General features: G+C 46.2%; 1 protein-coding gene and 1 long non-coding RNA gene across 12 annotated transcripts in view; one reads left to right on the top strand and one right to left on the bottom strand.

Moving 5' to 3' along the window:
• The window catches only part of LOC309328947, a 340,017-nt gene that overhangs the window by 25,388 nt on the left and 297,610 nt on the right, over positions 1–17,019 (bottom strand). For both annotated transcript variants that reach the window (XR_014150939.1, XR_014150940.1), the window contains exon 2: positions 6,315–6,632. This is a non-coding gene — a long non-coding RNA (uncharacterized lncRNA). The remainder of the gene's footprint in view (positions 1–6,314; positions 6,633–17,019) is intronic.
• The window catches only part of DMXL2 (Dmx like 2), a 109,737-nt gene that overhangs the window by 23,080 nt on the left and 69,638 nt on the right, over positions 1–17,019 (top strand). For 9 of the 10 annotated variants that reach the window (XM_081838593.1, XM_081838590.1, XM_081838587.1 and 6 more), the window contains exons 7-9: positions 9,360–9,538; positions 10,843–11,032; positions 13,895–14,069. In XM_081838593.1, coding sequence (XP_081694719.1) covers positions 9,360–9,538; positions 10,843–11,032; positions 13,895–14,069 — 544 coding nt within the window. Of the gene's footprint in view, positions 1–8,067; positions 8,125–9,359; positions 9,539–10,842; positions 11,033–13,894; positions 14,070–17,019 lie in introns of those variants that run through there. The other variant, XM_081838585.1, reaches the window with a different exon arrangement.

The raw sequence follows: 17,019 nt of genomic DNA, 5'->3' as shown, positions 1-17,019 counted from the left end.
AGTTGCGTGTGTGCCATTAAAATAATTTTTAAAAAACCCATACTTTAAGCGGCTTCCATAGTCCAGGTTGTGACTACAGGTGGGCTTTGGGTCTGAAAAGCTTGGGGTGGGTACCAGTTTAAATCATTCTTCTGACCTGAGGTCACCTAGTGACCTTCATGACTAAGTAGGGTTTGAACTGTAGTCTCCTGTGTCCCACACCTCACCATTCTCTCCATGTTGGGTGATTTAATCTCGATTAAAAGAATTTTCAAATGTATAGTGGATTATTCATTCAAAGCTTTGGATCCCTGGATTTTCATTTTATTTTTAGCTTATTGTCTTTTGTTGTCATTCGATGTGATTCTGTCTTAGCAGTGTCCCCACCCTCACCCTCAAGGATTAAATAATTTGCTGCAGTTGGTTGTTTTAAATGCACAGGGTTCAGGTTTGTGGGGCTGGCTTTTGATTTTTATTAGAACAGTGAGGACTACCGACGGGAACCAAGTAATGGCCAGTGACTTGTCAGACCCAGCTGCTTACAGCATCCACAAGCCATACACTAGCTGAACTGGATAAGCTGTGCCTTTATATTGGTTAAGTTACTACACAGATCCGGGATTCTAAAAGCCCTTTGCTTCCTGATCTACTGCAAATCCAGTTATCTGCTAGTAGATGCCACTGAGCTTTCTAACGTCCCTTGTACTTAAGTACACCCTGATACAATTAATGAGCATTTGATTCTGAATTGATTTTAGAATGAATTGATTTTAGAATGTATTTCAATTAATTGATTGTGATTTTATGTAAACTGTGTTACTTTTATTTTTGTTAGCTACTCTGAGCCCGGCTTCGGCTGGGGAAGGCGGAATATAAATTATTATTATTATTATTATTATTATTATTATTATTATTATTATTATTAATTCATGAGTTATTATATAGTTGCAATTCTATTTGTATTCAGTTAAGTCCCCATCTGCACCATACCTTTGAAGCAGCATCGTGCATCTTTAAACAGTCACAGTTTTCCCCAAAAGGTTACCGGGAGCTGTAGTTTTTTAAAGGTGATGTTTCGACATCCCTCATGGAGTTAGTTCCTAGAGTTTCCTGGAAAGAGGGTTGATTGTTAATCCAGTCTGGAAATTGTAGCTCGGGGGGGGGGGCGGATAGGGGGTCTCCTTACAAGGCTCGCTACCTGAGGCAAAATGAGAATCTGGTGTATTTTGTCCAGCGTCATGGGCTCTGAGGAGAACCATGAGCATTTAGGGTGGTACGGTACTGCTTTATATGTATAGTGCAGATGGGGCCTATACAGAGTTGACACACTGAAATTAATAGGCCTACATTAGACATCTCCTTTAAGACAAAACGGTTCCCTTAGTAGGCTTTTCATAGGCAGCTGTTGGCCACTGTGAGACTTTGTGCTGGACAAAATGGACTGCTGGCCTGATCCAGTAGCCACCTCTTATGTTCTCAATATTACATTTAATTCAGAATTTTGTTAGTAGTAAGTGATGTAGCAGGAGGTTGTCAAAGGCTCTTTCATTTCCATCGATCTCCATCTGTTTTGCCCTATTGTGTTCAGCGCCAGAGGTCTGTGACTAAGTAACTGAAGCAGATGGTCTTGGAAGCCATTTTCTGCCTGTGCCAGAGATGGTTGCCATTTTAGTTCTTGCATTGTGGCTCAGTTTGGTTTAGATTGGTGATTGCAGCACTATGTCTGGCTAAAAAATATTGTTTGTTTAATTGTGTCTCTGCAGAGATGATTGTATTGTCCTTCCTCTCCACCCCGGCCCCCCCAAAAATAAAAATATTTAGGATTTATTACTTTTACATAGTACTTTGAGAGCTCTGCAACCTCTTCTAATAATTTATTATCCTAACTTCATTCCCAAGCCATGTTCCCAATATAAAAAGTGTAATTGTTTCTCTGCATTTTGGATAAGATCAGGGACTATTAGAAGAGGGGAGCTAAACCTTGGGAACCCTGGTGAGAATGTAATGAATGGAAAACCAAGAGAGAGGAAGAGTTGGGACAGTGCTTGTAGGTAAGGCTCTGTATTCCCCAGTTGTCAGGGGTGTAGGGAAATGATCAGGAAGAAATGATAGGAAAGCGTTTCAAGAGAGGTGAAAAGGAAGGGTGGAAGGGTGAAAAGGAAAACCCTTATGGGGTCTTCGCTGCGAGATCACATCCATCACTATACCAGCTGCACTGGCTCCCGGTGGAGTACAGGATCAGGTTTAAGGTGCTGGTTTTAACCTTTAAAGCCCTATACGGCCTAGGACCCTCGTACCTACGGGACTGCCTCTCCCGGTATGTCCCACAGAGGAGCTTACAGTCTGCAAATAAAAACGTCTTGAAGATCCCAGGCCACAGAGAGGTTAGGCTGGCCTCAACTAGAGCCAGGGCCTTTTCGGCCGCTGCTCCAATCTGGTGGAATGCTCTGTCACAAGAGACTAGGGCCCTGCGGGACTTGACATCTTTCCGCAGGGCCTGCAAGACAGAGCTGTTCCACCAGGCCTTTGGCCAAGGCACGGTCTGACCCGCTCCTTTGGCAATCTTCACAGAACTTTAGCCTAATGGTTGCCATCAATTTGATTTTAATTAATTTTTATAATGAAATGTTTTTAGAATCATTGGATTATTTTGATTGTTGTTAGCCGCCCTGAGCCCAGCTTCGGCTGGGGAGGGCGGGATATAAATAAAAATTATTATTATTATTATTATTATTATTATTATTAAATGTTATTGCGTCTTTCTCCTCAGCAAGTTGCTGTTATCCAACGGAAAATTTGCAAAGCTATAAGGAGTTGCCTTATGCTGTCAAATCATCTGTCCATCTGCCTCAGGGTTGACTATCCTGTGGCCTTTCAAGTGTTGCTGGACTCCAGATTCCATCACCCCAGCCAGAGTGGGAAGTGGTCAGAGATTATGGGAATTGTTGGCCAGCAAAATCTGGTGAGCCACAGGTTGGCTACCCTTCTCTAGCCCATCTGCTCTGATTGGCAACCATTCCCTAGGGTCTTAAGCTGCTTCCACATGAACAAATATTGTGGAATAGCCACATGCCGTTGACCAGGTCTAGGCAAACTCGGCCCTCCAGATGTTTTGGGACTTCAACTCCCATCATCCCTAGCTAACAGGACCAGTGGTCAAGGATGATGGGAATTGTAGTCCCAAAACATCTGGAGGGCCGAGTTTGCCTATGCCTGCCGTTGACTCACTTCTGCATCATGTTTTGGACAAAACATTTTCTCATGTTTTCTTCCTTTTGCTTCTGTTTGTTTGTTTTGGCCTGTATAGATTGCTCTAGACCAGCAGTTCTCAACCTGTGGGTTCCCTGATATTGTGGGACTACAACTCCCATCATCCCTGAGCTCTGGCCTTGCTAGCTAGGGGTGATGGGAGTTGTAGTTCAACAACATCTGGGGACCCACAGGTTGAGAAAGGCTGCTCTAGACCAGAGTTTCCCAAACTTGGATCTCCAGATCTTTTTAGACTACAACTCCCAACATCCCCAGCTAGCAGGATCAGTGGTCAAGGATAATGGGAACTGTAGTCCCAAAACAACTGAAGACCCAAGCTTGGAAAGTCCTGCTCTAGTCAGTTGCGTCTGTATTGTCTGTTTTTCTCCTCAAGCAGTCACCTCTTTCACTTTAACCATTCCCTTTCCATGTATCATTGCCCATGTAGCTGTGACTATTTTCTTCCCCCTCTAAATTGCGTATGCAGGGTGCAAGGTGGACTTCCAAGACATACACAACTGTCCCAATGAAAACTACCTTTCCTCCAACACTTCCCCCTTGGTCACAGTGTGTTAGAAGTCTGGAAGCAGAGTTGCTATTCCACTTCCAACTTAAAATTGAATGACATTGATTTTGGTACAGCTAAATCTGGAAGCTCCTCAGGGCAGAGGTCTCTCCCAGTCTGCTGCCTGATCTCCTTTAACTGGAAATGCCAGGGATTGGGGCCCTTGTGCATGCAACACATCTGCTGTTCCACTGAGCTAAGAACTCCCTTAATTTTGAAGAAAAGGCAATAAAAATTGATATAATCAAACGGAATCAAACGGAATGCCGTACAAGGAAAATGCATGGGAAACATCATCATCATCATCATAATTATTATTATTTATTATTTATACCCCGTGGGTGTGTGGGTGTGTGTGGGTGTATATTTTCAGTGGGCCTGGGGCCTGAATATGGAATGCAGAATATGGAGCAGGAAGATGGATTGGGGGGGGGGCACTAGACTCCTGAGCATCTGTGTTTCAGAAGAAAGTGACTTGATGTATCAAAGAGCACTAAATATCTCTTTGGCAAGTGCAATCTAATAATCATTTCATATGATCAACATAATGACCTTAGCTTCCATCTTCTCAGCAATTCCTAACCTTAGCTGCAAAATTAATTTGTTTTTGGGGGGAGCGGGCAGGCAGCTAAAGCGATCCCTAAGGTGCTATTTGTGCCAGATCAGCTGTGGATGTAAATCTATGATTTGTGGTTTACGACTTCAAAATGGCTTTTCTATTGCCAGACATCGTATCGGTTCTGTGTGTGCACTAAGCAGGCTGGCTGTTAACTAAAATGTGGCTGAGAGATATTTATGTTCTATTTCTAGAGATGCTCTTCCCCATTTTCACTTCATGTATGTTTTGCTGGAGAATTTATTTGCTTGTACCTGTATACAGATCATAACTGAACATTATAACTGTTAACAAACAGCAGCTTGGAGTGTGTTCTATTCTGGCTACTTCTAAGTCTAGGGAACCTGCAGCCCTCCAGATTGGTGAACTACAGCTCCCAGCACCCCTGACCATTGGCTCTGCTGGCTGAGGCTCATGGGAGTTGGAGTAGGCTGTAATTCTTCTCTTCTCCCCCCATCTCTACCCCAGAATAAGTGTGATTTCGCTTAGGCAGCATAGTTGTGACTTGCTTTTAATGTGGGTCAGTGCAATGGAGGTTGCCTGCACCCCTCACTCTTGTTTTTCTAGCCTTTAAGAGCCAGCAGCCTTTTAAATGTTAGAAGAAATAAAACCTTCATAGCGAACTCATTCTTGGGGCCAAACTACACACTACACAGGTGGCATGTTATATTAAAAGTAGTTCATAAAGAACTCATTGTCACTGACTCATGATCATGCTTAAACTCCATACAGAGGTTAATAGTCTATCTAGTGTAAATGTATTTCATTTTAATAATAATTTATTATTTATACCCCCACCCATGTGGCTGGGTTTCCCAACAGAATATTGAAAATGCGATAAAACATCAAACATTAAATACTTCCCTAAACAGGGCTGCCTTCAGATGTCTTCTAAATGTCAGATAGTTGTTTATTTCTTTGAGATCTGATGGGAGGGCGTTCCACAGGGTGGGCGCCACCACCGAGAAGGCCCTCTGCCTGGTTCCCTGTAACTTTGCTTCTCGCAATGAGGGAACCGCCAGAAGGCCCTCGGCGCTGGACCTCAGCGTCCGGGCAGAACGATGGGGGTGGAGACGCTCCTTCAGGTATACAGGACTGAGGCCATTTAGGGCTTTAAAGGTCAGCACCAACACTTTGAATTGTGCTCGGAAACATACCGGGAGCCAATGTAGGTCTTTCAGGACCGGTGTTATATGGTCTCGGCGGCCACTCCCAGTCACCAGGCTATCTGCCGCATTCTGGATTAGTTGTAGTTTCCGGGTCACCTTCAAAGGTAGCCCAACGTAGAGCGCGTTGCAGTGGTCCAAGCAGGAGATAACTAGACAGTGCACCATTTCATCAGGCATGTTTCATAACCCATTTCTCATTTTTCAAAGAGTGCAGAGCTGATCCCCAGGGCTGCTCTCCTGCAGATGACTAACAAGACCATTTGCTCCATTTTCCACATTGGACAGCAAGTAACTAATTCTGGCTTCACCTGATCAGGGCCAAAATAAACTCCTGGCCAGTCACCCAGTGTTTTGATGCTAAATTACCCTGATGTTTTCTATATCATGCTAAATTACCCTGATGTCTTCTACATCAAGCCTCCCCAAACCTGGCGCCCTCCAGATGTTGCTGCGGGACTCCAACTCCCCTCCTCCCCCTCTCCCTCCTGGATATTTGGGGTGGGGGTGGTAATTCTGCTGCAATTTGGATGGTGACAAAAAAGGGAACTCAAAATTCACCAGAAAACTCTCTGGGAAAATTGCTGGCTCATGTAACACCCAGCATGGGATTTAGAAGGGATTTAGAAAGGTCAGATAACCAAGTTTATCTGACCTTTCTAAATCCCATCTTTAGCAACTGGGCATGTGGTGGGGGCACGAATCTTCAGGATGTCTCCCCTCTTTCCCATGACTTTACCTTCTGCGCAACCAGCGGCACATTGTGCTATGGGAGTAGAAAACCAAAGATGTCGAGAAAGTCAGTCAATCCATCTGAACAGCTTTCAAGACAAGAACAGAAGAAGGGATCTGAATGGCTGCTAACTGCTCCAACTGACTTGGCTTTCAACTGACCCAGGGATCCTTTCAAGCAACTCACCTGGTCTCCTAGGAAACAAAACATTCCCCAGGATTCCACAGCTGGTTGTGAGGTCAGAGCCGGGCCAAGGACGGGAGCCAATGGGCTCCAGGCTCCAGGAACACTCTCTCTGCCAGGCCCAGGGCACCACTGGGCAACCTCAGGCAGCTGCCAAGCATCTGACCCACACCTGCATTTACCCCCAAGCAGAAGGCTCAGGCAGCTGGATCCACTTAGAGTTTCCCCAAATCCTCCCAACTTTGCACCCCTCTGGAGTATCGAAGGAAATAAGGCAGGCCATGACTGTGGTCCAGTTTCTGGCACCTCCTTTAAACCCACCAAACAGGAGTTGGCTGGCTAGTGGTCCATCATTTGGTCCAACCCATGTTCCAGTGGGTTGGATGTTCTTTTAAAGTTTTTTTGCCCTCCCCTTCATTGTATTATGGAACCACCTTCTCTCTCCGCCTGGGTGCTCACCCACATTTGCCGCCTCTAGGCGTCTTTTGAAAAACCTTTTTGTGCACCTAGAAACCTTTCTTTGTGTTTTATTGTGGTGTTTGCCCTCCTAGGTGACATCATGCCGAGTCATAAAGAAAGGGTTAAATGAGTGTGAAGTGATTGGCAAGTGGGAACCCAAGGGGAGGAGTTAGAGTTAGTGTTGTTAAGGAGTCAGTCGGGTGTTAGAGAAGGGAGAAGGAGGATATGGCTGTGGGTTGAGATAGTTTGATGTGAGAGGGTGAGAGAATCTGTTAAGAGGAGTCAGATAGACAGTTGAGATAATCAGTTAGAAGTTATTAGGAAGGTATAGGCCGGTAAAGAAACTAAGAAGAGAAGTGAAGTGATTACCTAGCCTCAGGTAGGTAACACAGGGTCCCCGGACGTTTGACGGTCTATTGATCCCTGTGCCACCACTGTGATTGCTTCCCCGCTGCCACCAACCCGTGTCTGCGGCTTTATATAGGCTCCTAACTGAGCCAACTGGCTTTCAACTGACCCAGGGATCCTTTCAAATAACTCACCTGCCTCCTAGGAAACAAAACATTCCCCAGGATTCCACAGCTGGTTATGAGGTCAGAGCCTGGCCAAGGACGGGAGCCAATGGGCTCCAGGCTCCAGGAACACTCTCTCTACCAGTAGATCAGCCTGCTTTTTTCACAGGAAGGGCGGTAGATCAGTCTGCTTTTATTCGCAGAAGCTCCTAAACTCAACCTCAATCTTCCACAGTGTTATAAAACTGTTGTAAGAAAAGCTGCTCCTTTTCCCTTATGGGGTATCTAAGAGCCTGTATAGAGTCCTTAAGTAGGTTCCCTATCGGAAAGAGAAAATAACAGAGGCCAACGAGAGAATATTGAGAAACAAAGCAGCTAGTAAGCCTGTTATTAACTGTTGCAACAGGTGCTCCCCCCACACGCAGGAGGCAGGAGGGACCAAGAACAGTGGTGCGCAAGCCCTTATATAGACTTTTGAAGTTGACCACCCTATAGCCAGAGACCACCTCCCAAAACGTCATACATACATCAACAGAAGGAGGCAGGTCTACAGCAGAAATACATCACAGGGGTCAGGCTACAGCACAAATCCTTTCTGGCAGGATACTGATAATGGTCACATGATAGCCTTACCTGGCCAGACTGGCCATTCTTTTGTGATGGTAAATTCTTTAATTCCTGAATCCAGCTCACAGGCTCACCCTATTCACCCACACAAGTAACGCCCTTAAGACAAAAGGCAATGGAGAGGCTTTCCCATTTCCTTCCTCCTTGCAGAGAAATATTTGAGGCCACTGGGAGAGTCAAAATGACTTCAGGATTGTTCTCCCGTACTATTTTAGACACATGGTTTATATACTTACGTGTTTGCCTTGTAACTTTACGAACGTTTATATTTGGGACCTTAGAATTCTTATAACAACAGTTTGCACCTCGAGATGCAAACCCTGGCATATCTAGAAAGCACTGGGAGAGACTCTTAACCGGAACCCCAGAGAGCCACTGGCCTGTCAGTATTGACCAGGGATGGGGAATGTTGCCCTTCCAAACATGGCCGAACTACAACGCCCATCAGTCTCAGCAAGCACCGCCCAGTAGCCTTATATATATTCATTTTGGCCACCCTGGTGTAAATTGCTGAGCAAGATGGACCTTTGGTCTGACTCAGATTAAGGCAGTTAAGTACAAGGTGCAGTGAGGCCCATTCTCATTGTCTCTCGTTGATCCTTCAAGGTTTATTGGTTCTTCATGAATAGAAAAAAGAGAGTTGAGAAAGACCACCAGTCCCTTGTGCCTCTTGTGTTGAACAATGTAATCTGTGGTTTCAATCTCGCCCAAACAAATAGCTAAGTGATTAACGTTTCATGTAATGTGTTCATCACCTTATATTAGTTATCCAAACCCTTTAAGTGCAACATTGGCAAACACACTACTGTGGATAGTTCACTTGTTAAAATATATTCCATAGGTAACAATAATAGACTTAATTAATGCAAACAATGGTCTTCAGAAGACCATTTTGTCTGCTGCAAAACCAAGGCAGAATTGGTGATATTATTTATATTGGCTAATTGTCATTTTGGTGTTGGATCTCAATTAAGACAACAGTATGGGGAGAAGTGTTCAGCTGTGCCCACCATGTAGGAAGCAATATATTCACTGATGGGAAGCAGCTCTTGAGGGTTTCAAGCAAGTTTCTCCAAGTCCTATCTGCAAACCCTAGCAATTGAACCTGGGACCTTCTACATGCAAGAACATCAGCTGAGCTAGGACCCTTCCTCCTTCCCACATCACTACAGCTCTAATCTAATTTCCTGCAGCTGTTTTTTTTTATAAAAAAAACACAACTGTAATTATGCATGTACACTGTCAATTTGCTATGTGTTGGTTTGTTTAGGATGATTGTCTGTTAAAAGTCTGGTATCCGATGACTGGTTGGAAATCCTCTCTTCTCCCCCAAGAGAGTGAGGAAGCCAAAAGGACTTCCACACCGGTTCATTTCGCCTTTGTGTATCTGGCACATCCTCGATCGGTGACGGGATTTTCGTGGAGAAACACAAGCAAGTTTATGCCCAGGTTTGAAATCGCTCCTCCTTCCCCGCCTCTAAAAACAGGTTCAAACCTGAGTGCAAAAACATAGGCAACTGTCACACATTAATTTTACAGTTTGCATGCCATAAATTAGGGAGTCCGTGCAAGGGAATTACAGTGGAACCTCGGTTTTCGAGCGTCTCGGAAGACGAATAATTCGGAACCCGAATGCCAAAAACCCGGAAATAATTGCTTCCGCTTTCGAACACGTCTCAGAAGTCAAACGGCTTTCGAGGCAAGTTTTTCCTTTTCCCCCCATTGACTTTGCAGCCAGCCCATTGATCCTTGGTTTTTGAATGTTTTGGAAGTCGAACGGTCTTCCAGAATGGATTACATTTGAAAACCGAGGTTCCACTGTATCTTGTATAGAAAGGTTAGGCAGGTAATACAGAGAGTTCCAGGCCAGGGTCCAATGAGCTTCCTTACAGATCCTATTCATGTTTACTCAGAAATAAGTCTCACTTGGCTCAGTGAGGTTTACTAACGAGGAAGAGTGCAAGGATTGCATCCTTAGCTAGATGCAAGGGACTTGTGAAAGCCTAGTTGCATTTTTTTAAAAAAGCGACTTTACTTTTTTTTTTAATTTACTTTTATGGCTTCACAAGTAAGAGTACTGAAGCTGTGTATATTTGTTAACGGCTGGTCCTCATGTAGCACCAGAGACTGCTTTGGAAAACTTCCATCAGTTTTAGAAGTAGCTTTCCCTGAATTGGCTGCTGTTCTTGGGTTTTGTTTTTTCGGGGGGCGGGGGCGGGTAGAGAGTGGTAGTTTGGACTGGAAGGGAGAAGAAAGGAATGAAATGAGCTCCACTGTTCTTTGCATTTTTGCAATAATTTATCGGTGGTTAGATCTAAGCACGTTTGGGACACTGGGACACTATTATGAAGCATCACTCCTAATAGCAAACACAGCTGATGAATGCTGACAGGATTGGAGCCTCTAAGGCAGGCATAGGCAAACTTCGCCTTCCAAATGTTTTGGGACTACAACTCCCATCATCCCTAGCTAACAGGACCAGTGGTCAGGAGCAAGAAAGGTGATGGCATGCTCAGAGGAACCCAGAAAGCAGCCCCGTGTCCAGTAAGGATTGTGCATGCTCAGTAACCAGGGAATGTAGATTTAACAGTGTGGGTGGGGAGAGCAACTTTTAGGAGGGGAGGGCTATGCTGCAACCTTTTGCTATAGGCCCCATGTCTTGTTTCAAACATCCATCTTACACTCAGTACTTCCCCCAATTCTGTGAACCTTTAAGCTACAAGTACCAATATCCCTTTTTGCATTGCCTTTAGGGGGTCTGTTTGCAACGTGCTGCTTACTTCCTGCCTTGATGGTATTTGCCGGCTGTGGGCAGAGACCTTGTTACCCGAAGACAGCCTTCTGGGGGAGCAGATTTGCGAGACCAGCACTTCCAGCATTAGCAGCAGCAGCAGCTTCTCCCGTTCCGGAAGGCACAAGGACAACATCCAGCATGCTTTAGAGGTACGGCGAGCTAAGCAGCCCGTTTCCCAAGTCTCGTTTTTATGCCTTGAGCTTTAGAATTCACATACGTATATTTTATATTTATACTTTTTCTTTCCTTTTCTTCTTATTACCTTGTGTTCGACTGTAACACAGTATACATCGCTGATACGATAAAACAGAAAAGCAAATAAAAATTATTTTTTTAAAAAATGGAAAATATCAGGCAAAATATACTTCTAAATTACAAAGTACATGGTTTAGATCAGGGGTGTCCAACCGGTCGACCGCGATCAACAGGTCGATCCCCGGATGATCGTGGGATCCTTATCAACAACTTTGACCTGCCCCCCCCACAAAAAGCTCAACAACTCTGAACTCCCTCCCAAATGGGTAGATTTTTTTCCCTGGGAGTAGATTGCAATCTTTTGGGAATTGGACATCCCTGGTTTAGATCAAAGATGGTGCCTGCGCTCAGAAACTAACAGACCCTGTATTCAATTCCTATGCAGTAGTTGCATGATGAGAACCAGGTGGGAGGAAGTGATAAGGATTATCTTCCTATTGTTACCCTTTCCACCAGGGTAAGCGGAGGCTATGACCTCACAAGAGTGCCATCTAGGAATTTCCAGGGAATTCCATGTGTCTTAACCCTTTGCTCACCTAGCAAACGTGGAATTTTATATTTTGACTGGAACATCCTTTCCCCACAAAATACAGGCACTGCAGGGCTCGCTGCCTGGCCCTCGGGACTCTCCTCAGGCCAAGCCCCCTCCCCATCTGTGCTCTGTTCCTTCCTCAAGTGCTTTTGCTTGCCTGGGATTATGTCACTGAACTGTGATGATATCTGCTGCTTGCCTGGATGCTTGGAATGTACCCTACTGTGCAATGGCCACATCTGTTGCTCCGCCCACTTTGGCTCTAGCCCCGCCCCCAGTGCCATGTGGCCCCTGCAAGGCTGCCTATGACAAAGTATGATCCCTAGGGCTGAAAAAGTTTGCCAACTCCTTCCGTAAAAGCATTGGAGAGCTAGGTCTGTTAAAGTCAACAAATACATGGCTGTGAGACAAAGCAATGCTTCTGCATACCTGTAATGGTTGTATGGGGGTTGCTCGTGCGTAAGTTGCCGCCACTCCTGGCTAGGTAGCCTGGTTAAACCTTTCCTGGCTGGACAGCCCTTCACTTCGTGGCTGTTCAGTCGCTAGCAGAATCCGTCAGTGGGCGTTTCTTAAACTTCTTCCACCACAGAAGCTCTTTGACGCCAAGTCTATGCCTACTTTCCCTGCGCGGAAGTCTTCTGCACAGGGTGGGTGTGGGCAGAGGAGGACCTGTGCTCTCCTCGCTGGTCTCCAGCGAAGAGTCCTGGAGACCCCTCTCCGATTCCCCCAACCGCCCCCCTTTATCCCTAGTGTTACGGTGATTTCCTTCCCCAGCCGATGAGTTCCCTCTCTCCCTGCTTGGCCCTTCTCCGGCATCACTTGGGAGCCCTGCCTCCACTTCTGGCTCCGATGTCAGTTCCCTGACAATACCTTCATCCCACTCCCAAAAGAACAACAAAGCTACTCCTGCCTGTTCTTGTTGGCCTGTAAAGTAGAAATCAGTACACAACTGGATGTGAATCTTAGGCCCCATCTGCACTATACATTTAAAGCAGTATCAAGCCATTTTAAAGAATCCTGAGAAGTGCAGTTTGCTAAGGGTGTTGAGAGTTGTTAGGAAACCCTTGTCTTCCTCATAGAGCTATGATATCCAGAGTTCCCTGGGAAAAGGGATTGGATGGTAAACCACGCTGCGAACTGGTCTTGAATGGGGTAACTGTGCCCCTGAAGGACCAGGTGCACAGCCTGGGAGTCATTTTGGACTCACAGCTGTCCATGGAGGTGCAAGTTAATTCTGAGTCCAGGACGGCTGTCTACCAGCTCCATCTGGTATGCAGGCTGAGACCCTACCTGCCTGCGGACTGTCTTGCCAGAGTGGTGCATGCTCTAGTGAGGTTACAGGGAACCAGACAGAGGACCTTCTCAGTAGTGGCACCCACCCTGTGGAACGCCCTCCCTTCAGATGTGAAGGAAATAAGCAGCTCTTTTCTCTTTAAAAGACATCTGAAGGCAGCCCTGTTTGGGGAGGTTTTTATTATTTAATGCTGTATTGTTTTTAACACTTGATTGGAAGCCGCCCAGAGTGGCTGGGGAAACTCAGCCAGATGGGCGGGGTATAAATAATAAATAAATAAATTATCATCATCATCATCATCATCATCATCATCATCATAGCTCTGTGAGGGGAATGGGGAAGTCCTGGCCACTCTCAGCACTCTTGGCAAACTACACTTCCCAGAATTCTTTGGGGGATACCCTGAGTGGTATGGTACTGTTTTAACTGCACAGTGCAGACAAGACCCTAAAGGGGAAAGCCCAATGACTGCATTCTGTTTTTAGCATACGTTTAAATTTGTTTACTTACCAAAAAATAATAATCTATATGCTGCCTTTTGACCTCATTGTAGGTCATTTATAGCTAATATTACAATGAAATCACACTCTAAAGACATTTTGTATCTGAAAGTAGTTCCAAAGTAGGTGCCAGCACACTAAAGGCCTAATTTCAGTACCATATGGAACTGATCTCATGAAAGAGACAGATATATATATATATATATATATATATATATATATATATATATATAAAATAAAAATGAGTCATGTACCAAGCTTTTAAAGGTTTCTTCTACTAGAAGAGGAAATGAAGTGTGAGGGATTTATTGTTAGTTCTGCCCAATTTTAGAAACAGAAACTATTTGTGTTTTCCATGGTTGAGTTCAGCCAGCCTTATGTGTGCTCTCTCTCTCTCTCTTTCACCCTCTCCCTCTTTCTCCTGCTTCAGACAATTCATCACTTGAAAAACATGCGAAAGGGTCAGCGAAGGTCCTCCGTACTGATCACTCACACTGAGGATCTCCCTGATCAGCTGGGAACACACGAGGTTCAGCGGCACATTTCCCACCACGCTAACGCGCTCTGCCATTTCCATATAACTGCAAGCATCAACCCGAACACAGGTAAGAAGAGAAGCAATTCATTCCCTGGGAACTTGGTCCACAGGTTGTCCTAGGGAGACCTTGAGGAATGGAATCTTTCCAAATTCTAATGCAAACTCACCTGATCTGCACCTCCTAGGCCAGCCTTCACTAGGCGTCGCCAATGTGGAGCTGCCCAAGAGGTTATTGGACTCTCTGGACGCAGGTGGCACTGTGGTCTAAACCACTGAGCCTCTTGGGCTTGCCGATCAGAAGGTTGGCGGTTCGAATCCCCACAACGGGGTGAGCTCCCGTTGCTCTGTCCCAGCTCCTGCCAACCTAGCAGTTCGAAAGCACACCAGTGTAAGTAGATAAATAGGCACCACTGCAGTGGGAAGGTAAATGGTGTTTCCGTGTGCTCTGGTTTCCATCACAGTGTCCTGTTGCGCCAGAAGCGGTTTAGTCATGCTGGACACATGACCCAGAAAGCTATCTGTGGACAAATGCCAGATCCCTCAGCCTGAAAGCAAGATGAGCGCCGCAACCCCATAGTCACCTTTGACTGGACTTAACCGTCCAGGGGTCCTTTACCTTTTACCTATTGGACCAGGGGTCAGCAAACTTTTTCAGCAGGGGGTCAGTCCACTATCCCTCAGACCTCGTGCAGTGCTGGACTATGTTTTTTGGGGAAAATAATGAATTCTGATTCCCCACAAATAACCCAGAGATGTATTTTAAATAAAAGCACGCATTCGACTCATGTAAAAACACCAGGCAGGCCCCACAAATAACCCAGAGATGCATTTTAAATAAAAGGACACATTCTACTCATGTAAAAACATGCTGATTCCCGGACCGTCCGCAGGCTGGATTAAGAAGGCGATTGGGCCGGATCCAGCCCCCAGGCCTTAGGTTGCCTACCCATGTTGGACTCTCAACTCCCCTCAGCCCCAGCCAGCATGACCATGCTGAGTGGTGTAGGGATGGAATCCAGGACCTTGGCCTTGGAGATGCTCACCAGGTTGGAAAAGGCTATCCTAAACTAATGTGCAAGTTGGAATTTATCCCATGCTTGACTAATGTGTGATTTGGAGTTCATCTGTCCTTCATTTAGCACACTTACCTGAAAGTTGGTGTGTGGCTCTCAGCTTAAAGTAACAAGTGCGCACCCCCCCAAAAAAATATTCATTTTCCTTATGTGTTGTGTCTGCTAGATTGTAAGTTTGAGGGTTGGCTGAGGAGAGCTAAAAATAAGTTATATAAATTAAATGTGGAAATGGAGCAAAGTGGGCTTAGAAAGAATTAGATTAATTATTTCATCCCTATTGTCCTGTGTGAAAATGCCAAGAAAGATGATGTGTGTTTGCCTTACTTTGGGCTCCTTGCCTGAAGCTTGTGCATGTGTCAGGGAACTGCCATCGGAGAGACAGGTGGTGGACAGGCTACAGGAGAATAGGAGAGAATCTGCAGTAGAAGAGGGAACCAGCAGGGGGAGTGCAGGAGTCACAGCGGAGGGGAGGCTCTGGGATGCTTCCAGTGAGAGTAGTGGAGAGGTAACGGGACCCCCGTTGGGAACGCCCACCCTTCGCCGGAAACTGTCACGCAGAGAGTCTCGAAAGCGCATGTCTGTCAAAGAGCTTTTATGTTGGCGTAAATTCCGTAGACGCCCACTGTCAGATTCTACCAGCGACTGACGGAGTCATGCTTTGGGGGCTCCGTTAGTGCATCGGTTTGGATGACCAGCCAAACCCCAGAGGGATCAAGCTTTTACGCACAAGCAGCTCACTATCCCATCACAGCAATCTGACAGTCTTTGAAAGCAGCTTGTGCAAGCAGAAGGCATCATGAGCGAACCATCCGGAACCGGAGGAGCAGGAGCGGGAGCTGGCGCAGATCCAAGCCTGGAACAAAGGTACAGGGCGTTGGAGGTCCAGCTGGCACTGCAAACGGCGAGGCTCGAGGAGAGGAGGGCTCAAGATGCAGATAAGGGGAAAACCACCCCACTTGCCAGACGGGTGCCTGGACTGGTGCAGAAATTTGGGGGGGATCCCCGGAACTATCAAGCCTTTAGGACAGAGATGCAATATGCTCTCAATCTACTGTTTGATGACTTCCCCGACGAGAACTCTAGAGTGGCGTACGTGATTGGCCATCTAGAGGGAGGGGCGAGGGACTGGGTTCGGCCCCTGATGGCAGCCAATAATGAAATCTTAAAGGACACAATGAAGTTTTTTCGCGCCATGGACTTGATGTTTTCCAGCGAGATCGAGCAGGGAGTGGTGCGCAGGCAGTTAATGGCGTGTAAACAGGGGAGCCGATCTGTACGTGAGTACTGGACTGAGTTCACCATGCTGATTCATAGACTTGGGTGGGACCTTGCTAGTGAACCTATTCAAATGCTGTTTGAAGAAGGTCTCTCTCCGGCAGTGAAAGATGAACTTTCCCGGGCGCCTAGGGCGGAGTCTATGGATCAGCTGACTAAATCAGCGCTGTCCATTGGCGCACGCCAGGAAGCTAGAGCTATGGAAAAGCGGGAAGGAAAGGGGGAACGTTGGAAGGACTTCCGCATTCCAGAGATTCCGGAGCAGCCTTTCCCGCCAGCAGAGCCGATGGAACTTGGAACAGCGCGCGCGCGCGCAGTTTCAAACACCAGTGAAGGGCGGAAGAAGGAGGGAAAGAGCGGCAAGAGATGCTATCTCTGCCAACAGCCAGGTCACTTTGCCAGAGTCTGTCCGCAAAGGAAGGAATGGCAAGGGATGGCGGGAACTGTTGGGGGGAAGGAGGAAGAAGAAATCACGGAGCCAGTAAAAGCCAACGCCTGGTTGCCAACATCAGGGCACAGCAGCCAGGCCAGGGAATAATGAATGTGCCCACGCCGGAACCTCCAAGACCAGCGCTTGTGATAGAGGTGTTGCTGGAACTGGCAAACGGACACCCACTGAAGATAAAGGCGCTATTGGATTCAGGTAGCTCATGTAATTTCATGAGCAAA

The sequence above is a fragment of the Podarcis erhardii genome (genome assembly GCF_964252035.2).
Source record: "Podarcis erhardii genome assembly, chromosome: 14".
Lineage (NCBI taxonomy): Eukaryota > Metazoa > Chordata > Lepidosauria > Squamata > Lacertidae > Podarcis > Podarcis erhardii.
Note: the sequence above shows the minus strand (reverse complement) of the source record. Positions and strands in the feature narration are given on the sequence as shown.